The sequence below is a fragment of the Biomphalaria glabrata genome, chromosome 6 (genome assembly GCF_947242115.1).
Source record: "Biomphalaria glabrata chromosome 6, xgBioGlab47.1, whole genome shotgun sequence".
In the NCBI taxonomy this organism is placed as follows: Eukaryota; Metazoa; Mollusca; class Gastropoda; family Planorbidae; genus Biomphalaria; species Biomphalaria glabrata.
Genome location: NC_074716.1, coordinates 37,743,927 through 37,767,293, shown reverse-complemented (window position 1 = coordinate 37,767,293; position 23,367 = coordinate 37,743,927). Strand labels below are relative to the sequence as shown.

At 36.1% G+C, this 23,367-nt stretch overlaps 1 protein-coding gene across 2 annotated transcripts in view; it reads left to right on the top strand.

The window, feature by feature from the left end:
* LOC106069417 (apolipoprotein D-like) overlaps nt 1-21,800 on the top strand; it is a 54,977-nt gene extending 33,177 nt beyond the window's left edge. For both annotated transcript variants that reach the window (XM_056033171.1, XM_056033170.1), the window contains exons 2-6: nt 6,268-6,414; nt 8,681-8,823; nt 16,170-16,276; nt 19,068-19,172; nt 20,865-21,800. In XM_056033171.1, the coding sequence (XP_055889146.1) occupies nt 6,292-6,414; nt 8,681-8,823; nt 16,170-16,276; nt 19,068-19,172; nt 20,865-20,995 (609 nt within the window). In that variant the 5' untranslated portion in view covers nt 6,268-6,291 and the 3' untranslated portion in view covers nt 20,996-21,800. The remainder of the gene's footprint in view (nt 1-6,267; nt 6,415-8,680; nt 8,824-16,169; nt 16,277-19,067; nt 19,173-20,864) is intronic.
* Nucleotides 21,801-23,367: the final 1,567 nt, after the last annotated feature.

Here is a 23,367-nt window from a genome sequence, read left to right as displayed (position 1 = left end):
TTTGACGCCAATACCCCGTTGGACTTTTGACTAGGTTCTCCCAAATAGTAAAACTGTTTAAGCATCACCATAAATAACTGAGAGAGACCGTTATAGAAGACCTGAACAATGACTTGTCACAACATGTAGGCAGTTTAGACCAATAGCTCGTTGCAACATCACAGGATATAACGAATGGTCTAGGACAGAGTCATAAAAGAGTCAGGATCTAACGAATGGTCTTGGACAGAGTCCTAAAAGAGTCAGGATCTAACGAATGGTATAGGACAGAGTCATAAAAGAGGCAGGATCTAACAAATGGTCTAGGACAGAGTCATAAAAGAGTCAGGATCTAAAGAATGGTCTAGGACAGAGTCATAAAAGAGTCAGGATATAACGAATGGTCTAGGACAGAGTCATAAAAGAGTCAGGATATAACGAATGTTCTAGGACAGAGTCATACAAGAGTCAGGATATAACGAATGGTCTTGAACAGAGTCATAAAAGAGTCAGGATATAACGAATGGTCTAGGACAGAGTCATAAAAGAGTCAGGATATAACGAATGGTCTTGGACAGAGTCATAAAAGAGTCAGGATATAACGAATGGTCTTGGACAGAGTCATAAAAGAGTCAGGATCTACCGAATGGTCTTGGACAGAGTCATAAAAGAGTCAGGATCTAACGAATGGTCTTGGACAGTCATAAAAGAGTCAGGATCTAACGAATGGTCTTGGACAGAGTCATAAAAGAGTCAGGATATAACGAATGGTCTAGAACAGAGTCACAAAAGAGTCAGGATCTAACGAATGGTCTTGGACAGAGTCATAAAAGAGTCAGGATCTAACGAATGGTCTAGGACAGAGTCATAAAAGAGTCAGGATCTAACGAATGGTCTAGGACAGAGTCATAAAAGAGTCAGGATCTAACGAATGGTCTAGGACAGAGTCATAAAAGAGTCAGGATCTAACGAATGGTCTTGGACAGAGTCATAAAAGAGTCAGGATATAACGAATGGTCTAGGACAGAGTCATAAAAGAGTCAGGATATAACGAATGGTCTAGGACAGAGTCATAAAAGAGTCAGGATCTATCGAATGGTCTAGGACAGATTCATAAAAGAGTCAGGATCTAACGAATGGTCTAGGACAGAGTCATAAAAGAGTCAGGATCTAACGAATGGTCTTGGACAGAGTCATAAAAGAGTCAGGATCTAACGAATGGTCTTGGACAGTCATAAAAGAGTTAGGATCTAACGAATGGTCTTTGACAGAGTCATAAAAGAGTCAGGATATAACGAATGGTCTAGGACAGAGTCACAAAAGAGTCAGGATCTAACGAATGGTCTTGGACAGAGTCATAAAAGAGTCAGGATCTAACGAATGGTCTAGGACAGAGTCATAAAAGAGTCAGGATCTAACGAATGGTCTTGGACAGTCATAAAAGAGTCAGGATCTAACGAATGGTCTTGGACAGAGTCATAAAAGAGTCAGGATATAACGAATGGTCTAGGACAGAAGCACAAAAGAGTCAGGATCTAACGAATGGTCTTGGACAGAGTCATATAAGAGTCAGGATCTAACGAATGGTCTAGGACAGAGTCATAAAAGAGTCAGGATCTAACGAATGGTCTAGGACAGAGTCATAAAAGAGTCAGGATCTAACGAATGGTCTAGGACAGAGTCATAAAAGAGTCAGGATCTAACTAATGGTCTTGGACAGAGTCATAAAAGAGTCAGGATCTAACTAATGGTCTTGGACAGAGTCATAAAAGAGTCAGGATATAACGAATGGTCTTGGACAGAGTCATAAAAGAGTCAGGATCTAACGAATGGTCTAGGACAGAGTCATAAAAGAGTCAGGATCTAACGAATGGTCTAGGACAGAGTCATAAAAGAGTCAGGATCTAACGAATGGTCTTGGACAGAGTCATAAAAGAGTCAGGATATAACGAATGGTCTAGGACAGAGTCATAAAAGAGTCAGGATATAACGAATGGTATAGGACAGAGTCATAAAGGAGTCAGGATCTATCGAATGGTCTAGGACAGATTCATAAAAGAGTCAGGATCTAACGAATGGTCTAGGACAGAGTCATAAAATAGTCAGGATCTAACGAATGGTCTTGGACAGAGTCATAAAAGAGTCAGGATATAACGAATGGTCTAGGACAGAGTCATAAAAGAGTCAGGATATAACGAATGGTCTAGGACAGAGTCATAAAAGAGTCAGGATCTATCGAATGGTCTAGGACAGATTCATAAAAGAGTCAGGATCTAACGAATGGTCTAGGACAGAGTCATAAAAGAGTCAGGATCTAACGAATGGTCTTGGACAGAGTCATAAAAGAGTCAGGATCTAACGAATGGTCTTGGACAGTCATAAAAGAGTCAGGATCTAACGAATGGTCTTGGACAGAGTCATAAAAGAGTCAGGATATAACGAATGGTCTAGGACAGAGTCACAAAAGAGTCAGGATCTAACGAATGGTCTTGGACAGAGTCATAAAAGAGTCAGGATATAACGAATGGTCTGAGACAGAGTCATAAAAGAGTCAGGATCTAACGAATGGTCTAGGACAGAGTCATAAAAGAGTCAGGATCTAACGAATGGTCTAGGACAGAGTCATAAAAGAGTCAGGATATAACGAATGGTATAGGACAGAGTCATAAAGGAGTCAGGATCTATCGAATGGTCTAGGACAGATTCATAAAAGAGTCAGGATCTAACGAATGGTCTAGGACAGAGTCATAAAATAGTCAGGATCTAACGAATGGTCTAGGACAGAGTCATAAAAGAGTCAGGATCTAACGAATGGTCTTGGACAGAGTCATAAAAGAGTCAGGATCTAACGAATGGTCTTGGACAGTCATAAAAGAGTCAGGATCTAACGAATGGTCTTGGACAGAGTCATAAAAGAGTCAGGATATAACGAATGGTCTAGGACAGAGTCACAAAAGAGTCAGGATCTAACGAATGGTCTTGGACAGAGTCATAAAAGAGTCAGGATATAACGAATGGTCTGAGACAGAGTCATAAAAGAGTCAGGATCTAACGAATGGTCTAGGACAGAGTCATAAAAGAGTCAGGATCTAACGAATGGTCTTGGACAGAGTCATAAAAGAGTCAGGATCTAACGAATGGTCTTGGACAGTCATAAAAGAGTCAGGATCTAACGAATGGTCTTGGACAGAGTCATAAAAGAGTCAGGATATAACGAATGGTCTAGGACAGAAGCACAAAAGAGTCAGGATCTAACGAATGGTCTTGGACAGAGTCATATAAGAGTCAGGATCTAACGAATGGTCTAGGACAGAGTCATAAAAGAGTCAGGATCTAACGAATGGTCTAGGACAGAGTCATAAAAGAGTCAGGATCTAACGAATGGTCTAGGACAGAGTCATAAAAGAGTCAGGATCTAACTAATGGTCTTGGACAGAGTCATAAAAGAGTCAGGATCTAACTAATGGTCTTGGACAGAGTCATAAAAGAGTCAGGATATAACGAATGGTCTTGGACAGATTCATAAAAGAGTCAGGATCTAACGAATGGTCTAGGACAGAGTCATAAAAGAGTCAGGATCTAACGAATGGTCTAGGACAGAGTCATAAAAGAGTCAGGATCTAACGAATGGTCTTGGACAGAGTCATAAAAGAGTCAGGATATAACGAATGGTCTAGGACAGAGTCATAAAAGAGTCAGGATATAACGAATGGTATAGGACAGAGTCATAAAGGAGTCAGGATCTATCGAATGGTCTAGGACAGATTCATAAAAGAGTCAGGATCTAACGAATGGTCTAGGACAGAGTCATAAAATAGTCAGGATCTAACGAATGGTCTTGGACAGAGTCATAAAAGAGTCAGGATATAACGAATGGTCTAGGACAGAGTCATAAAAGAGTCAGGATATAACGAATGGTCTAGGACAGAGTCATAAAAGAGTCAGGATCTATCGAATGGTCTAGGACAGATTCATAAAAGAGTCAGGATCTAACGAATGGTCTAGGACAGAGTCATAAAAGAGTCAGGATCTAACGAATGGTCTTGGACAGAGTCATAAAAGAGTCAGGATCTAACGAATGGTCTTGGACAGTCATAAAAGAGTCAGGATCTAACGAATGGTCTTGGACAGAGTCATAAAAGAGTCAGGATATAACGAATGGTCTAGGACAGAGTCACAAAAGAGTCAGGATCTAACGAATGGTCTTGGACAGAGTCATAAAAGAGTCAGGATATAACGAATGGTCTGAGACAGAGTCATAAAAGAGTCAGGATCTAACGAATGGTCTAGGACAGAGTCATAAAAGAGTCAGGATCTAACGAATGGTCTTGGACAGAGTCATAAAAGAGTCAGGATCTAACGAATGGTCTAGGACAGAGTCATAAAAGAGTCAGGATCTAACGAATGGTCTTGGACAGAGTCATAAAAGAGTCAGGATCTAACGAATGGTCTTGGACAGTCATAAAAGAGTCAGGATCTAACGAATGGTCTTGGACAGAGTCATAAAAGAGTCAGGATATAACGAATGTCTAGGACAGAGTCACAAAAGAGTCAGGATCTAACGAATGGTCTTGGACAGAGTCATAAAAGAGTCAGGATATAACGAATGGTCTAGGACAGAGTCATAAAAGAGTCAGGATCTAACGAATGGTCTAGGACAGAGTCATAAAAGAGTCAGGATCTAACGAATGGTCTTGGACAGAGTCATAAAAGAGTCAGGATATAACGAATGGTCTAGGACAGAGTCATAAAAGAGTCAGGATCTAACGAATGGTCTTGGACAGAGTCATAAAAGAGTCAGGATATAACGAATGGTCTGAGACAGAGTCATAAAAGAGTCAGGATCTAACGAATGGTCTAGGACAGAGTCATAAAAGAGTCAGGATCTAACGAATGGTCTAGGACAGAGTCATAAAAGAGTCATGATAGGAGCTTATCTAAGCAAAAGAACCGATCATATAATGTTTTACACATTTAAAATATTTTTTCTATAAACCACTATCACAATTTAAAGCTCTCCGAACCAGGGTAAAGTACAATATCTTCAAGTATCAAATTTACTAATTATCATATTTTCTTTTAAGATTTCTTTGTGTCATTGTAAAGATTTATATTTTTCAAATTTTTTATTTATATAGATTTTTGCTTTATTTTAATCATTTTTATTTTATTTTTTCTAAATTTTGTTGTTTTTAACGGTTCAACAATGCTGAAATTTCTCTCTTAATTTTGCATGCTCTATCCTGCAGTTCATCCATCCATTTAATAGTCTTTCCGTTTAGATCTCAAAAAACTAGAAAAGATTGAAAATCTTATTCCATGATATTTTGCCACTTGCAAAGTTCTGATGCAACGGAAACTTTTTTTTTGAAAGCGAACTTATTATTAATTAAATATGTAAGCCGTATTTTTTTTTTTTCATAAAAAAATACTCCATTTTTTAAAATATCACTATTAGGAGTAAAAATTTAAAAAAATCGAGAATAATTAAAGAAATGGGTCATTATATCAGATATTTTTACAAACTCTGGACAACCCTTAAAGCTATTGATGAGCTCGTTGCATTGGTAAATAGACATGAATTTGTTTTTATAATTTGTAATGTGCTTTTTAGAGGAAAATATATTCTACTATAATAATGTACTTTTTAGAGGAAAATATATTCTACTATAGTAATGTGCTTTTTAGAGGAAAATATATTCTACTATAGTAATGTGCTTTTTAGAGGAAAATATATTCTACTATTGTAATGTGCTTTTTAGAGGAAAATATATTCTACTATAATAATGTACTTTTTAGAGGAAAATATATTCTACTATAATAATGTACTTTTTAGAGGAAAATATATTCTACTATAGTAATGTGCTTTTTAGAGGAAAATATATTCTACTATAGTAATGTGCTTTTTAGAGGAAAATATATTCTACTATAGTAATGTGCTTTTTAGAGGAAAATATATTCTACTATAGTAATGTGCTTTTTAGAGGAAAATATATTCTACTATAGTAATGTGCTTTTTAGAGGAAAATATATTCTACTATAGTAATGTGCTTTTTAGAGGAAAATATATTCTACTATAATAATGTACTTTTTAGAGGAAAATATATTCTACTCTAATAATGTACTTTTTAGAGGAAAATATATTCTACTATACTAACGTACTTTTTAGAGGAAAATATATTCTACTCTACTAATGTACTTTTTAGAGGAAAATATATTCTACTCTACTAATGTACTTTTTAGAGGAAAATATATTCTACTCTACTAATGTACTTTTTTCCCCGTCAGATCTGTTTATAGATTGATCTATCGATGATGTTAACGACCTTTCTGCTCTTGGCACTATGTTTAGTGACCCATGGTCAGCAAGATCTTGTCTTAAGTCAAGGATCATGTCCAGATATCCCAGTGCAGTTAAACTTTGATTTGAAAAGGGTAAGTTGTCATGTTCTGACTGACCAAATGAAATTCTCCCAATAGTCCCTGGTGTGTGCACTTTCTGCACCCAATCTTTGATCCACTTATAAGAATGACATACCTTTTCCTTGTTTCACCTATGTTCAGCCGTTTGTTTGAAAACACTATTCTAAAAGTCATACACCACTCAAACAATGAACATTTTGGGGTTTGTAAGCTTTTACCAACCTCCTACACTCACACAGCACTATAACTATTGCCATTCAGTTGTATAGATAAGGCCCATACAAAAATATATTATTTATATCATTCTAGGTCCCTGCCTTCCACAAACATAAAAGTTCTATCCCCACCCATAAGATATATACAAATAGGCTTGCCAATCCTTTAGCCATGAGTTCTAAAGTATATATGTATCTCATTTTCACTTTGGCGATTGTCTACACCAGTGATGCCCAATCTAATTCGACCCACGGGTCGTTTTTTTTTTCGACACTCGTCTAGCGGGCCACATGACCGAAAAGTTACAAAAGCGAAATGAAGTTGTTCTGAAACTATTTTGGTAGAAACCTGTGGATTTAATACACTTAATTAATAGGTTATTGGACAATTATATATTTGTACGTGTCAGACAAAAGCTTCATTTCTCTACTTAACTCTTTCTCTCCGTAATTATTTTCCTCGTTTCGATAGTATTATTTATTTTGCTCATTTGTATTTCACTATGCTGCTCAGATTAAATTTCAATAACATTTTTGTTTGTCATCAGACTATGGTAGGCTATATTTAGTATCGAATTATTGGAATGCATTCTCTTTTTTACACAACACTAATTCAAGTTTAGAAATAAAATAATCCATTTAGTTTAATGGATTCAAATCAACGTTGATATCGTCGATTAGGAATGAAAGAGTTAAAATGTGAGTAACAGTGTAGGTGGCTTTACAATCGACTCATTTTGTGGTCTCTTTCTTGGTAAATATTCCCAAGGATCCTCCAATCTCTAGGCGTAGTTTAACAAACTTTTATTCGAGACTCAAACCAAGAATGCGCAATATTTATTTTATAATGCCGTTTTTATAAAATAAATATTTTGGCTTATTATCATATTCAAAAAAAAAAAAGTAAAGATAGGTTCACTTTTCGTGGAAGATTTTACATTCTGAGTTCCAATGCATAAACAAACAAATGTTAAAGATCATAATACCAATCCATCGGAGAAAAAATGAGGGCCCTAACGTAGGCGAAGATACATTTTTCAACCTTTTTTTTTGGAAGGGAAATTTCTACATTCTGTGCCGACGATTCGGTGGGCCGGTTGGAACCACGTCGCGGGACGGATCTGGCCCGCAGGCCGTATTTTGGGCATCACTGGTCTACACAGACATGAATACTCACAATAAGGCCATTTATAAGCTATTTCGTCTTTGACTTAGAAAATAACAACAAAAAAGCTTAATAAGCATCAACTCTTTCTTTCAATCTGGTAAAAAGTTTGCACGCGTTATTTCTCCAATTTTCGGATCAAGATGAAACTTTGCACAATAATTTAATGGCGTAGACAAGACATGAAACTGATATCGTAGACATTTCAGAAAGAAAGGAATATCTGGGCGAATTTAACCGTAATCGTTTTTTTTAAAGCATTTACCAAAAATAAAAAAGGCGAACGAGATGAATTCGAATTCAAGATGAATATATGGCTGGTAATATAGAAATACCAACATAGGAAATTAATCCTTCAGTATTGACAAATTTTGCTCAATAAATAGAGTTGTGTTCACTTAGATAATTGTATAGAAGTTTTCTCCCACATCCATTCTCAGATTAATTCGAAATTTCAAACAATTATTTATTGTACCAAACAAAACTTGAATCAATTAAAAAATTAACAAAATTGTCAATTTATTATTGCTAATTAAAAATTTAAAATCGAAAAAGGGAAATAACGTTTACATTATTGAGAGATATATTTGTAAGTGCGGAGTTCTTCCCTTCAGATAAGATTTTTTAAAATGTTTTTTTTTTTACTTTGCTTATTTTATTGCATTCGATTGCAAATCAACCGTAATAATTCATACTTTTGAAAAATGGATTTTACACAAGTCATTAACTCTTTGTAAAATGCATATTTTAAGCAATATATATAAGATAGATATATACATTAGTAGATCGATAGATGGATGTATAGATACATAGATAGAGGTGACATATCCTTTAGTTTTAGTAGTGCTTGATTCGCTCCAATGTACAGATGTGTCAATGTCACCTTCTTTCTTTGCAGTTTGAAGGCTATTGGAAGGTTTATGAAGCCTTTGGCGCACCGTACATGGTCGGCATGTCCTGTGTGGATTTCATCTTTGAGCAGGCCTCGGACGACGGACGTTACGTCAATATCAGGCTAGAAGGAGACAGAGATGTGAAAGTGTGAGGGCCAATACTACACGTGTTAGATTAATAGTAATAATAATAATAACAATAATAATAATAGGCCTACTCTTTATAATCCATGAGAAAATGTGTTTTACAATGGTGCATTACACATTTCATTATAAAAGCCAACAATGTATTCGAGATCAAACAAACTATATGTTCATAGCCCAGTTTCTCTTAAACATATCAGTCGAAATGTACGTATCAATGGGGGGAATAAAGAGTATTCTAGTTCAAAAAATATTTTGGTCTCGGATGTAAAAACTTTTTTTGTGAGTGCAAAAAAGCATTAAATTACCTCGGGTTTATAATTCACTTTTTAAATGCCACAATCCGTCTTGTGACTTGTATGCCTACTTTTGTACACTCAAGCTTGTAGTGTCAAACAAGTAAAAAAATATTTTTTTAAACAAGAAAAACAAAATATAGTATTAAAAAAAGAAAGCTTATACGAAGGCTAATTGTATCAATTAGTTTGGATCAGTCGTGTAATTAAATTTGTAATAGATCTAGACTCTAGACTAGTCTAGACCAATACAATAAATCTGTGCTATTAGGAATATTTTAACCGTTTTTTTGTTTAGCGCTATTTCATGCTTTTAACTTTCTCACTACACCTATCATCCGATTACTTATGTGGACCAGTTGGGAAAATGGTGGAGGGGGAGGAGAAAGGGCTATCTGGCAAAAAAATGGGGAATGACCTGAATTCGAACTCATGGCTAACACTGCCTCAGCCGACATCCCAACCGTTCTGCTAGTAAGGTGCTTATGGCGATATAAGATTGTATAGTTATTTTTTAAAGCGGCCACCTATAAAGGGGACTAATTCAGCTTATTCACCACATTGGTCAAATTCAATCTTTTTCCCTTGTTAGAGATACCAAAGAAAATAATTAATTGCCAATAGTTAATTAATTAATTTGTGTTTTTTAGCGGCCCCCGAAATGGTAAAAGACGTGTGAAATGTCTGTCAAGTTTAGATCTTGAAAACTAGAAAATATAGTAAAAATCCGACATATTATATTTTAGTCTATTCAAAGTTCTGATGAAACAGCTACATTTTTCTTTTCTAAAAGCGAAAAGTCTAATTTTTTAAATCACCTATACAAGCCGTTCTTTTATGAAAATACACCACTTATACAACTATTCACTATTAATAGTAACAAACTCAGGAGTCTCTTTAGTAGGGGAGACTAATATCTAACATATTTTAACACATTTATGCAAATGGTTTTAAACTTTTTTTTAAAAATAATTTTTACATTTTTATTGCTACGCTATATAGGATCTGTCTAACTAGTATTATACATACCAAAAAATATTGCTTACTCTTTTTTTAAGAGAAACAAAAATTTATTTAATATGCATATAAGTTAGACTTAATTTAAAAACAACAATTAATAAATAGGTTTTCATATTATCGAGTGAACTGCGCACGTACTCACAATGACATACAATTTAACTAAAGTAATTTTTTATTTTTTTTACGGAAATTTTTTTTCTTTTTTTTGAGGATTTCAATAAGAGATTGACCCTTTACAAAACATTGAAATCAATTAGATATTCATTATAAGACATTAGTTAGGCGAGTTACATGTTCGATTTCGCATTCACTTTCACCTATCCTATATATATATATATATGTATATATATATATGTACATATATACGTATATAAATATATATATACATACGTATATACATATATATATATACATATGTATATATATATATTTATATACATATATATATATATATATCATGGGCGTAGCCGGGGGGGCGGTTTGGGGTTCAACCCCCCCCTTCGCGATATGAACCCCCCAACCCCCACCCCACTGGGGGGTGGATCGGAATTTAGAGACTGATTTTTTGCTTTGATTTTGTTTATTTTAGGTGAGATTTTGAAACTAAACTATCACTTGACCTAGCACAGCAAAGGAAGTTTTGAGTTTAAAACCCCCTACCAGGGGTTTTTGAGCTTAAAACCCCTACCAGGAGGGTTTTGAGCTTAAAACCCCTACCAGGAGGGTTTTGAGCTTAAAACCCCTACCAGGAGGGTTCGAGTTTAAAAACTCAATGTAATAAAAAAATCAAATTACGCACTCAAAATGCTATGAGCGTTGCCAAAAGGAGTTTTGAGTTTAAACCCCCCTTCAGAGTGGTTTGATGCTAAAAAATTCCTCTTCCTAAATGTAAGAAAAAGCAAATTACACACTCAAAATGCTATGAGCGTTGCCAAAAGTTGTTTTGAGTTTAAACTCCCCTTCAGAGGGGTTTGATGCTAAAAAATTCCTCTTCAATATAAAAAAAAAAGCAAATTACACAGTAAAATTATTTGAGCGCAGCCGACAATTGGGGGTTTTGAGTTTAAATCCCTCTCCTACAGATGGCCTTTTTAAAAGTTTAAAACCCCTCCAGATGGTTTTGAGTTTAAAATCTCCCTACAGAGCGTTTTGAGGTGGAAAACCTCTATCTTTAATATTATTCTAAAGCAAACTACTGTTACTAAATTCTATTACCGTAGCTAAATGGGGTTTTGCATTTAAAAAAAAATAACATAACTCCAGAGATTTTTTAGTTTAAAACCCCCAACAGATGATTTTGACGATAAAACTTCACTTTTTTTCAATATAAAATCTAAAGCAAACTACAGTCACTTAATTCCAAGAGCGTATTCAAGAGAGGCTACACATTTCCACCAGTTGCGGGGCTCAATTAATAAAGTGCAGTGAATAGTCATATGCCGAAATTGAAAAACACTAAATGTGGCTCAACAAAGATGGCTAAAACAGATTTTAGAAGTCAGTTATAGAGATCTGGTGTAAATCAAGGAAATCCTATGCCAACTGGGAGTCGACCCCTTAGTAAGATTGTGACAGAGCTTCGCATGAGGTTTGCGGGACATGTTCTCCGACAAAATGAATTAGGCATAAGAAGAGTTGCGATGACATCCTAGTACAACTTGGCGCCACACATTCATGGAGATCCTCAGAGCAGGTGGGAAGAGGCTTCAGACATTACCAGTGACAGATTTTTGTAGTAACCTATCACATTAAGGCAGATACCAGGTAGATACCAATCCAACAAAACAACTAGATGGAACTATAAAAAAGCTAACTGGGCAGCTTTTTCACAAGAAACAGACACAAGACTATCAAGCATAATTGAGACAGACGTCAATTCAACCTACACAACTATAGTCTCCAACATCTTACAAGCAGCAAAAAAATACATCCCTCGAGGCCAATTTAAGAAATACAAACCTTTATGGACACCTGAATTAGATAAATTAGTAAAAGAAAGAAACATGGCCAGGAAGACTACAAAAAAAAAAACCCTACTAGAGAGAACAAGACAACGTACAACAAATTGACAGGGCTTATAAGATACAAAATTAAAACAGAAAAAAAGAAAAAGTGGACCACAACATGCGAACAACTAGATCTAAACAAGGATGGTCGAAAGGCCTGGACCCTTCTGCACCGGCTAGCAGGAAAGAAACAAATAACAAATCCCCAACCTATAAAAGACACTGACGACATAATAACAGAAAACCTTAAAAAGGCTGAAACCTTCAATAAATATTTTGCCAGCATTAACAAGTCAAAGCCAAGAAAACAACTGGACCAGGCCTTTAGTAATATCTTAAAGAAAGAAGAAAAAGCTCCAACAGTCAACTGTCAGATCTTTGACACTCCCTTCACTCTACATGAGCTCAATACTGCCCTAAAAAGCCTCAAGTCAAGAAAATCCCCTGGACCCGATAAAATAACAAATGAAATGATTCGGGGACTACGACCACAGGCCCAAAACTGTATACTTAACTTTATCAACCATACATGGAAAACTGGAGACATACCACAGGAATGGAGAACCGCAAAAATAATACCCATTTTAAAGAAAAATAAACCAACTGGAGACCCAAAAAGTTATACACCAATATCTTTAACATCCAACATTGGCAAAATGGCAGAAAAAATGATCAATAACCGACTTTATTGGTGGCTAGAAAGTACTTGCTCACTCCACAATGCACAAGCTGGCTTCAGGAAAGCAAGTAGAACAGAAGACCACCTCTTTCGTTTTATCCAGGACACAGTAGAAGGGTTTCATGAAAACAAGCACACTACAGCAGTATTTATAGATTTGTAGCAAGCCTACGATAGAGTGTGGAGAAAAGGTCTATTTTTGAAGATGAAAAAAATGGGCATCCATGGAAAAATGTACAGCTGGATCAGAGCATTCTTAAAAAACAGAACCATCCAAACCCGATTCGAAGGTGCCATCTCTAGTAAAAAAAGTTTGGAAGAAGGAATACCACAAGGCTCAGCCCTTAGCTGCACTCTCTTTCCTTATTGACCTCATTTCGGTCAATAAGGCACTTTATGCAGACGAACTTTTAATTTGGACTACAGAGAAATGTCCAGTGCTGACTAGATCCAAACTAAATAGAGCCCTCGCAACTGTCTCCACATATTCAAAATTATGGAAAATGGAAATAAACAAAGAAAAGTCAGTTTATTCAATCTTTAGCCACAGCAACAAAACAGCAAAAAGAAACTACATCCTAAAAATAGACTCTCAGCCAATAAATAAAGAAGAAAATCCAACATATCTTGGTGTAAAACTAGACCAAAGACTGTCTCTAAAACACTTTATGGCAGATTTAAAAGAAAAGGCATCACAAAGATTAAACATAATAAAACACCTAGCAGGAACATCCTGGGGAGCTGAAAAGAAAACCTTAAGACAGTTATACACTGGATATGTCAGATCTGTAATGGATAACTGTCTCTCCATACAAGTAGCTGCCAACAAAACCTATCAATCATCATTAGATACAATCCAAAACCAAGCCTTGCGGTTAATTAGTGGAGGTGTGAGAACTACTCCCACAGCAGCCTGTGAAATAGACTCCAATATTGAACCTCTTAAGTTAAGACACAACAGAGCAGCATTAGAAGCTATTGAGAGATACAGAAGGTTGGAGGACGATCATCCAAATAAACTACTAACACAGAGAAATAGGAAAAACAACCAAAAAAAGCAAAGGACTCTGATCAACTTACTGACGAACTAGCCCTAAAACACCACCTACCCAATAACAGAGAAAAAATTACCAGGTTTTCAAACATTACACCCCGACTAAACTACAAACAACCAACCATCAAAACACATTTACTAAATAACACCTTAACAAAAGAATCAAATCCACTAGAGCTCAAAGTAGGCACGCTTGAAACAATCGAAAGCTATCAAAAAACAGCTATCCATATTTATACAGACGGATCGGCTTTCAAAGCTACCATCAATGCTGGTCTTGGTGCCTTCCTGGTCTTCCCTAAAAATAAACACTTTGAGATAAGCGCACCCTGTGGTGATTACTGCTCAAACTTCCAAGCCGAAATTGAGGCAATTACCATAGCACTCCAGACAGTGGAAAACAAATTATATGAAGGAGTGTAACCACCATCAGATATTGTTGTCTTTACAGACTCCCAATCTACTCTGCAAGCACTTAACAGCAGCACCTCAAACAGCCCAAGAGAGTTGACAACACACATTGTGATAATCCACCAGATGATATCAAAATTAAATATCAATATTACACTACAGTGGATCCCTGGACACATTGGCATCATGGGAAATGAAAAGGCAGATAAGCTATCAAAGGCAGGTTCATCTATGGAACAACCAGATAGACCTGTTAACTACCTCACCCTAAGGTCAATGTTAGTCAACAATCACAAAGAGGAGTGGCTCAACCAATGGGCATCAGGAAACACAGGCAGAGCCATGTACAGAGAAATGACTACGCCTAACAAACTGGACAGTATTAACTTCCTCCCCCGCAAAGAACAATCTACAATCTTCCAACTAAGAACAGGACACACACCACTATTAAATTACCACCTGAAGAAAATAAACTCCACACAACTACCCCTTTGCAGACATTGCGCCCACCCCTTTGAAACCGTAAACCATATCCTCTTTGAATGCCCCTCCCTAATCCACCTTAGGCAGACCCCACTTCCACTACAGCCCAACATAACCAACACCCTGTACGGCAGTGCTGAACAACTGAAGAGAACAGCACACTTTTTTTCCTTGGCACAGTCTGCAAAAGAGCTCACAGCTCAGCAGCAATAAAGCTGGCTAGAAGAAGAAGAAGAAGAAGAATCACATTAAGAAATGAATCGGATACGAACAGCAAAGTACACCATTATCCGGTAACAAAAGGCCAACTATTCCAAATTATAACATTGGCCTAGGTCTAGTAATTTGAAGATAAAGCTTGTAAAGACTTACATCTATTTCTGGATCTAGACTTAGATTTAGTTCTAGATCTTGACCTAGACTTAGATCATTAATCTAGATTTAGATCTAGAACTAGGTCTGGATCTAGCTAGATCTAGGTCTAGCTTGTATGACTAATGGCAATGTAGATATTATTTTTTATTTGCGAGGGGAAAGTCTTGTCAAGTCATTTGTACACAACTGTAACTAGCTCACTACCTAAACTAATCTAGGTCAAGAATGTTTTTTCGTGTCGCCAATTTTGTAAGAAGAATAAATCTTTTTTAGTTTCTCTTTATTACATGTAACATGTTATTAATTTTGAATGTATGGATAAGGTTAATAAGTATTATTTTAAAAAATATAAGTGTACCTTAAATGAATATATGGAAATGCTGTGGCTGAGGGGTTAAGCACTTGGAACCGGAAGTCCCGTGTTCGAATTTTTGTGAAGACTCTCGGTGGACCACTTCGGGTGCCGATTTTGAGTTTGTGTTTCCACACAAACTGTCTTTGTAACCTTGTTTTATAATAGTCTACTTAGCATGGGGGCCATGAGTTCGAATCCAAACTTGAGCAGAAACTATTGTTTAAATTACTTTTGTACAGGCAGCACGGAAACCTTCTCCCAGACACCCCTGCCCCCCACTGGCTTACACACACACACAATTCGAAATGAAGCAATGCTAATGCTGTACTAAAGCAATGTAAACATTTCACTCACCAAATATATCATTGTAGGACGAGTAAGACAGAACCATGTTATATATGATTTGATGGGAGTACTACGGTATTGTAAACATTTCCCAACATGGTTCTGTGTTACTCGTTACTCTGTAATTGTAAACTAAACTAAAGAGAAACAAAAGCTGTTTATAGACAGGTAAAACGAAAAAAACAACAACTTTTAAATGACACAATAATTGTAATAGTTCACAATTGGAGAACCATTGTTCTACTTAATAGAAGTTACTCTACTGAAAAAGGCGGCTCAAGTCTCCTTGTTTTATTGTAAACAATACTTTTTATGTCTATTGCTAGTCTTGGATTCAAAATCTGGACGGCAAACGAAATTTATTATGGCAAAGGCACCGTTCTGGATGATGTCACAGATGCCGGATGGTCAGTACTTTTTGGAGGAAAGCCAGGTGCGTACAGAGAGTACAATTAGGATTTAAAAAAAAAAAAGAAATTATTTATCTCTATATTTGTTTAAGGTAATGATAACAAATGATAACTTGGCTTACCACTGTACATATGTGTATTATATTATATGATATAATATTGACGCTCAGTTTGGTCTGCTCACCTCAAGTGTTTCATGTTTCAACCCTCATCTTTATTGAGTTTATTCTGTAGACGTTTGGTCTTCTGCAGACCACACGTGAACAAATTATTTACTGTCCACTTTGGTCAGTTGATCCATGAGGCCCGTGCATCCGAACGGTTGATCAAACAAAAAATACAAACTCTGTCAAAACTGTCAATAACTTTACTGCTGAATTCCTTCTGGTCGCGATGGACAAGCCGGCGATCAACGCTTATCTGGCAGTTCTGATGTTCTTCTTAGCGTTGCAGCTCTTGCATCGTTTTAGGATGTAGACAAAACAGGTTGAGCTGAGCATTATTATTGCTTTAAAGCGCGTTAATGAAGACACTAACGAATCAAGATATGGAATGTAAAGCCGTTTTCTGTAAAAATCCCAAAATACAAACATGTGGTTTTTGCTCGGTGTGTTTGTCGACTGCGAGGTCTCGTCAGCATAAACTCAATACAAAGTTTGTCTGCCAGCGTTGTCACGTTACTCTGGAAGCCATCTCTGAAGTGTTCCTCAGCATGGTCAAGTTGGTTTCTGATCATGTCATTAGTGGGACTGCTGATGTGCTATTAAGCGGGCACTTATGTTATGACAGACTGCAACATCACGGAAACTGGTTAAAGAAAAGATGAATAACTGACGACAATTAAAAGACAAATCAGAAAGACATGAGAAGCAGCCACTAATTACGCATATGCAGTTTGTCTGGTTTCACTTACAGCCGTTATTTTAAAATACGCCAAACAGTCAAAGATCTTCTCAAAGTTGTGATTAATTCATAATGTATGAGAATGAATTCGTATTTCTACGTCCGTCGTGTTTCAAACAAAAAGATGTACATTTAACACCAATTCTCAAGGCCTACAAGTTGTTCTTTTTTTGTTGTTTTTTTCTTGGAGGAAAAATCCTTGCCAGCTGTCTTTCGATGTGATAAATATGAAAGTTTCCTTGAATAAGATTGAATAGTGCAGTCATCTTGGCAAATGTATTTTCGTCTTGCGGAGTTGCTGTCAGTGTTAGCGCTCGATAAAATAGCAGGTTAAAAACGTCCATATCTAATAATATAATTATGTGCAAATGAAAACAAATCGACACGACTAACGAGCTATAGAATATTGAATTGAAAGCCTATACTAAATGGTCAGACATGAACTACAGATGAGCCTATTCTAGTTTGTTACAATAATAACTTTATTTCAATGGAAGCACTACATGTTAAGTTGCTTCCCAGCAGAAATTATTTGGTTGGAAGGTGTAAAAAAAGTGGCTACAATTTGGCTACACAGAATTCAGAGGGGTGCACGCACATACCTGTTCAGCCATCAATTGCTAATAAGCCTACAGACTTGTCTACTACAACTGTACTTCTGTCACCATTGAAAGCACTACTTGTTCAGTTGCCACTTAGATTTTAATTGATCTAATGGTGCAAAAACATGTCTAGAATTGGGCTACTCAGAATCCAGGAGGGGTGCAAGTGCACCACCTTGCACCCCCCCCCTGCGGGCGCCCATGGTAAAATGCAACAAAAACATTTTTTTAAAGACAATTCCTCCTTTATGAAGCTGATGATTTGTGTGTAGGAACCATTACATTGCTCATAATAACTAATGAATGAGAGATAAACAAAATTAAACATTTTTTACCTCGCCCCATTCCCTCCCCCCCCCCATTTTTTCCCCAAAAAATCCAGGTTAAGCGCATGCATTAATCTACTCAGAATATATAGAATAGAAATCTATCGGTGATAAAGATCCAGACATGACAACATCAAAAGACAATAGTCTAGACTAGAATACTGACTCTAGCTCTAGAGTATGGAAGAACAAAGTTTGGTGTTAGGCTATGGATCCAGACTTGGAAAACGGTGCGCTAAATGTTTCTGAACGCTATTTATTTATTTAAGTCTTTAAGACATGTAAGATATACATTGTCTAGACCTCCAGACCAAATTAAGTTTTAAGATTATATTTTGAAAAAAAAAAGTAACTGTCTAGAGTTTTCCCTGTTTGGCAAGTTAGCTAGCAATTCAATTTCCAAAGATGTACATAAACTACATAAAATACATTAGAGAGTACCTTGTCCAGGTTTCAGGTTGTTTTATTTTGTTCCCATGAAGAATTTTGAAAGCTGAAAAGTGCAAATGTAATTTAAAAAAGGATTGAAATCATTTAAGAGTCTAAATAAGATTTCCTAAACAAGTTCATATTATAGATTCACCGATAAAAATAATTTTTTCTTTAGTTTTTTAATCCATTTAAAGTTAAATATTAGGTTGACATTTTTAAAATATATTTACTTATTTTAGTTAATTACCAACAATCTCTACTTCAATGATGTATAAATCGTTAATTGTTCGCAGTGTCGTAGCTAGGGTGGGAGGAGGGGGGGGGAGAATTCGAAAAAAAATGGTTAATATGCATGACTAAATGCATGACGCGTAGGACGTAATCATCTTCTTTTTTGAAGTAACGTCTGTATTATATAAGATAAGAGGGTGTCCTGCAAATGATTGTTCGAAATTGTTTTTTACATTAAATCCCTGGCCACCAAATGATGTCCAATTCCTAGCTACGCCACTGGTCCTTCAACTGATCGACTACAAATTGTTCCTATTTAGATAACTATGAGGATAGGACAAACTACTTCATTCTAGCCACTGACTACGTCAATTACGCCATTGTCTATTCATGTATTCAACCTGCCAAGCTGCCAATAATATCAGGTAACTGTTTCTTATCCAGTATCAGTTTAATATCAGGTAATAATGTGATAGCAGGTAACTATGTCATACTTAGTAACAGTTTAATATCAGAATTTATGTGAGATGCGTGGCTGAATGGTAAACACCACGTGGTTGAATGGTAAACACCACGTGGTTGAATGGCAAACACCACGTGGCTGAATAGTTAACACCACGTGGCTGAATGGTAAACACCACGTGGCTGAATGGTAAACACCACGTGGTTGAATGGCAAACACCACGTGGCTGAATAGTTAACACCACGTGGCTGAATGGTAAACACCACGTGGCTGAATGGTAAACACCACGTGACTGAATGGTAAACACCACGTGGATGAATGGTAAACACCACGTGCTTGAATGGTAAACACCACGTGGCTGAATGGTAAATACCACGTGGTTGAATGGCAAACTCCACGTGGTTGAATGGTAAACACCACGTGGCTGATTGGTAAACACCACGTGGCTGAATGGCAAACACCACGTGGTTGAATGGTAAACACCACGTGGCTGAATGGTAAACACCACGTGGTTGAATAGCAAACACAACGTGGCTGAATGGTAAACACCACGTGGCTGAATGGTAAACACCACGTGGCTGAATGGTAAACACCACATGGTTGAATGGTAAACACCACGTGGTTGAATGGCAAACACCACGTGGCTGAATGGCAAACACCACGTGGTTGAATGGTAAACACCACGTGGCTGAATGGTAAACACCACGTGGTTGAATAGCAAACACAACGTGGCTGAATGGTAAACACCACGTGGCTGAATGGTAAACACCACGTGGCTGAATGGTAAACACCACATGGTTGAATGGTAAACACCACGTGGTTGAATGGCAAACACCACGTGGCTGAATGGTAAACACCACGTGGCTGAATGGTAAACCCCACGTGACTACTTATTTCGACTCCAGCAGAAAGTGTTTGCTGAGAGCATAGAAGAGCGTAGAGTTCCCCTTTCAAAACTTGCGATCGATAAGGCAGATGGTGTAAAGGTCATTTGTTTCTGTGGTCCACGGTTAACGAAAGTATCATGTGACCCGCCAAACGACCAACCACCTTTTACTTTTCCCCAACCAGTGTCAGGTTCCCATCATAGCTGGGTGGCATAAAGGCAGCACAGAAACCTTCGCCCAGACATCCCCTCCGCCAATGGTCTACAAAAGAGATTGGGCCATAGCGCACTGAGCATGATATATGCACTTAAAGCTGCACTATACAAAAGCAATTCCTCAAATTAAAAAAAAAGCAGATCTCTTTTTATAATTCCCGCCGGCTCCTTTATCTTCCCATATTTAACAAATCATCCTGCAGCTTATTTTATCTTTAAAACATTTTTTTAGTCAAAAAATTACTTTGTCTTTTAAAAAAACACTAATTTAAATTGGAAAAGGATAAATAGAGCCATTTTCCTCTAAGTATTGCATGAATATAAAATCATTTCCGATGATATATTTCTATTAAGAAGAAATCTGCGTCAGTAGACACTTGCAGAAATCTAAAAATAAATGTAATGCAACAGCTGCTTTTATGCTACGTGACACTATCAGAGTTATAGGATTACTCCAATCATGGAATGAATCATCTTTGAAAACACAAGCCTTGTATTAGCCATAGTAATTTGCTTTTCTTTTTTCTCTTGTTTCTCCATGCACACATCTAGAAAGCTGTTTCATTCTACTTCGCCGTAATGGTAGCCCACCGGCCGAGGTTTCGACCCACAAGTTCATTTTGAAAAGCTACGGAGTGAACGTGACAAACCTGAACAAGGTCAACAACTACAACTGCTATTAGTTCCCTTAGAGCAGGCACCTCCAGAGATGGCTGTCTAAAACGATATGCAGAAGTTTGTTTCATTAGTTGATTATTATTTAGTGTCATTTTTTGTGTGCCTACAATTCCTACTGTCATCGAGCAATCTCTACGTGGCTGGCTAGGCGAAAGGAAAAGTTTATTATATCTTTGGGGGGGAAAACACACGCTAATTAACAATTCAATGAGAACACAGGCTTGGCTGTTATAGTTTTTAGTCATTTTCATATTCATTTGGCCTACGTCTTTTTATCAATCCAATTGTTCCAAATGACTTTTTCCTAGAAATTTGAAAGTTGATGCATATCATTATGAAAGAATAACTAGCTCGTTGGTCACACTGAGAGTACTGTAGTTTGACCGTTTCAATTTTTTAAAGTAATAAAAGAAATCAATTTATATTTGACTAGAGAATTAGAAAATAATATCTTGAACGGACTAGAAGTTTTCGGGTATTTCCTCATTCATTCAAGAGTTCAATACATTGATGTTCAGGAACATTAAAAAGCTGTTCTTGTTTGACATGTTCAGTCAGATAACTTCAGCGGGAATTTAAAAAATATATATATAATAAGAATGCTAACCACCATCAGCTCCATCAAGTAGCAATTTGTAGTTGTTGTTGTTTTTAGTTTTTAGTTTTTATTACTTCTTTACTTTAATTTCTTTTTTTGGTTAATTTGTTTTACTCATTACATCTTTTTAATTTTCAACTTCACAATAAATATTGGACAAAGGTATTTTCTAAACAAGGCATATGAAATTAAAATAAATCAAATACAAACTATTTTTTATATTATTTATTGTTTTTTGTTTGTATTGTTTTGTTAGATTGGGCAAAGGTTTAATCGTACAACAATTCGCATTTCGCTATAAGATCCAAATTGTACTATCCCTTATCCGAATTCACAAATATATTTACACTAGTTAAGTTCATTGAACATACATGTTGGAAATGTTCGATAAACCTTGTCCGTGAAATCTCTCGACCAGATTCCGTCTTTCCATAAATGGAGGTAGATCTAGTAATAGAGTGAAAAAGCGGGACTCCCAGGTAGCGCTCAAACTTACTTAACTCGCATAGGTCGGACAACTTCAAATAACAATCTAAAAAAATAGTGCAAAATACCACCCATACACTAACTGAATTATTTATTTATCATGAGATCTCAACTGACGTACGGAATCGAATTTAGTTCTTAGTAATACTATGCTTGTTTAGGCAGATTCGCAGTCTGAATGCAGAAATTCGAAAAAAAAAAAGCGCAAGCTAAACATAAAACCTTTGTATTTTACTTTCGGTATCCCCCCCCCCAAAAAAAAATAAAAAGAACAAACCCCCCCCCCCACCCTAATCTATATATAAAGCATATAAAAAATATCACAAAAAAAAAATAAAAAAAAATAAAGAATGGGCTTTGTTGCGCTTATGCGTTTCGTTTCTTTGGTTTAAAACTAAAATTATGAATTGGGCCGGAAGTACCTTTTTTCTTATATGATATATCTTTTGCATTTTTCAGTTCTCTTTTTAAATTAAACTGGCATTTTTAGGCTATAATTTTAAGTGTTCCTGATAGAGAAAAAAAATTCTGTCCAGGGTCGGAATCTTACTGAAAAATGTTAAATAGTGTAGCCTACTCTCGCGTTCATTTTTGCGTTGCGTGAATCAAGGATAACTTTTTTTTTTTGGTTATTCATTTTGAATGTAGACAAGAAGATTTCGATCGAGCAGAAGCTGTTCAAGTGGACATACGTCTTGATTATTTGTCTTACTTTATCTCGCTTCTAATAATCTACGATACGTGAATGATGACATACTTAGTGATGGGAACTAAACTAAATTTTTTTAGTTAAACTAAAACTAAGTTTGAACTAAAAAACAGTAATTAAACTTTTAGTTAACCACAAATTGATAAAATTAGTTAAACTAAACTAAAAAACTTGAGTTAAACTTTTACTAACTATTTTGACCTTTTTTAAGGACGAAACAGCCAAACATGAAAATATAAAGTATAAAGCACAACCAATCTCTTTAGCAAAATGTTTGTGCACATGAAAAAATATTTAAATGTCTTTATGGGATAGATGTAGATCTTAATAGAATCACTAGAATGATACTATTATAGAAAGAAATTAGAAGTAATTGTCCAAGTTCTAATATAAGTATTATAAGTTACCTTTTAGAAGTAATGATAAAACTGCATGTTGACTCTCTAACTAACTTTAGATTCTAGAATATTCTGGATCTAATATCTTCTACAAACGAAATGATCAGAAATATAATCTGGATCTAGAATTAGATCTAGCTACTAGACCTAGACCTAGATCAAATAATTAATATTTTAAGCTAAAAA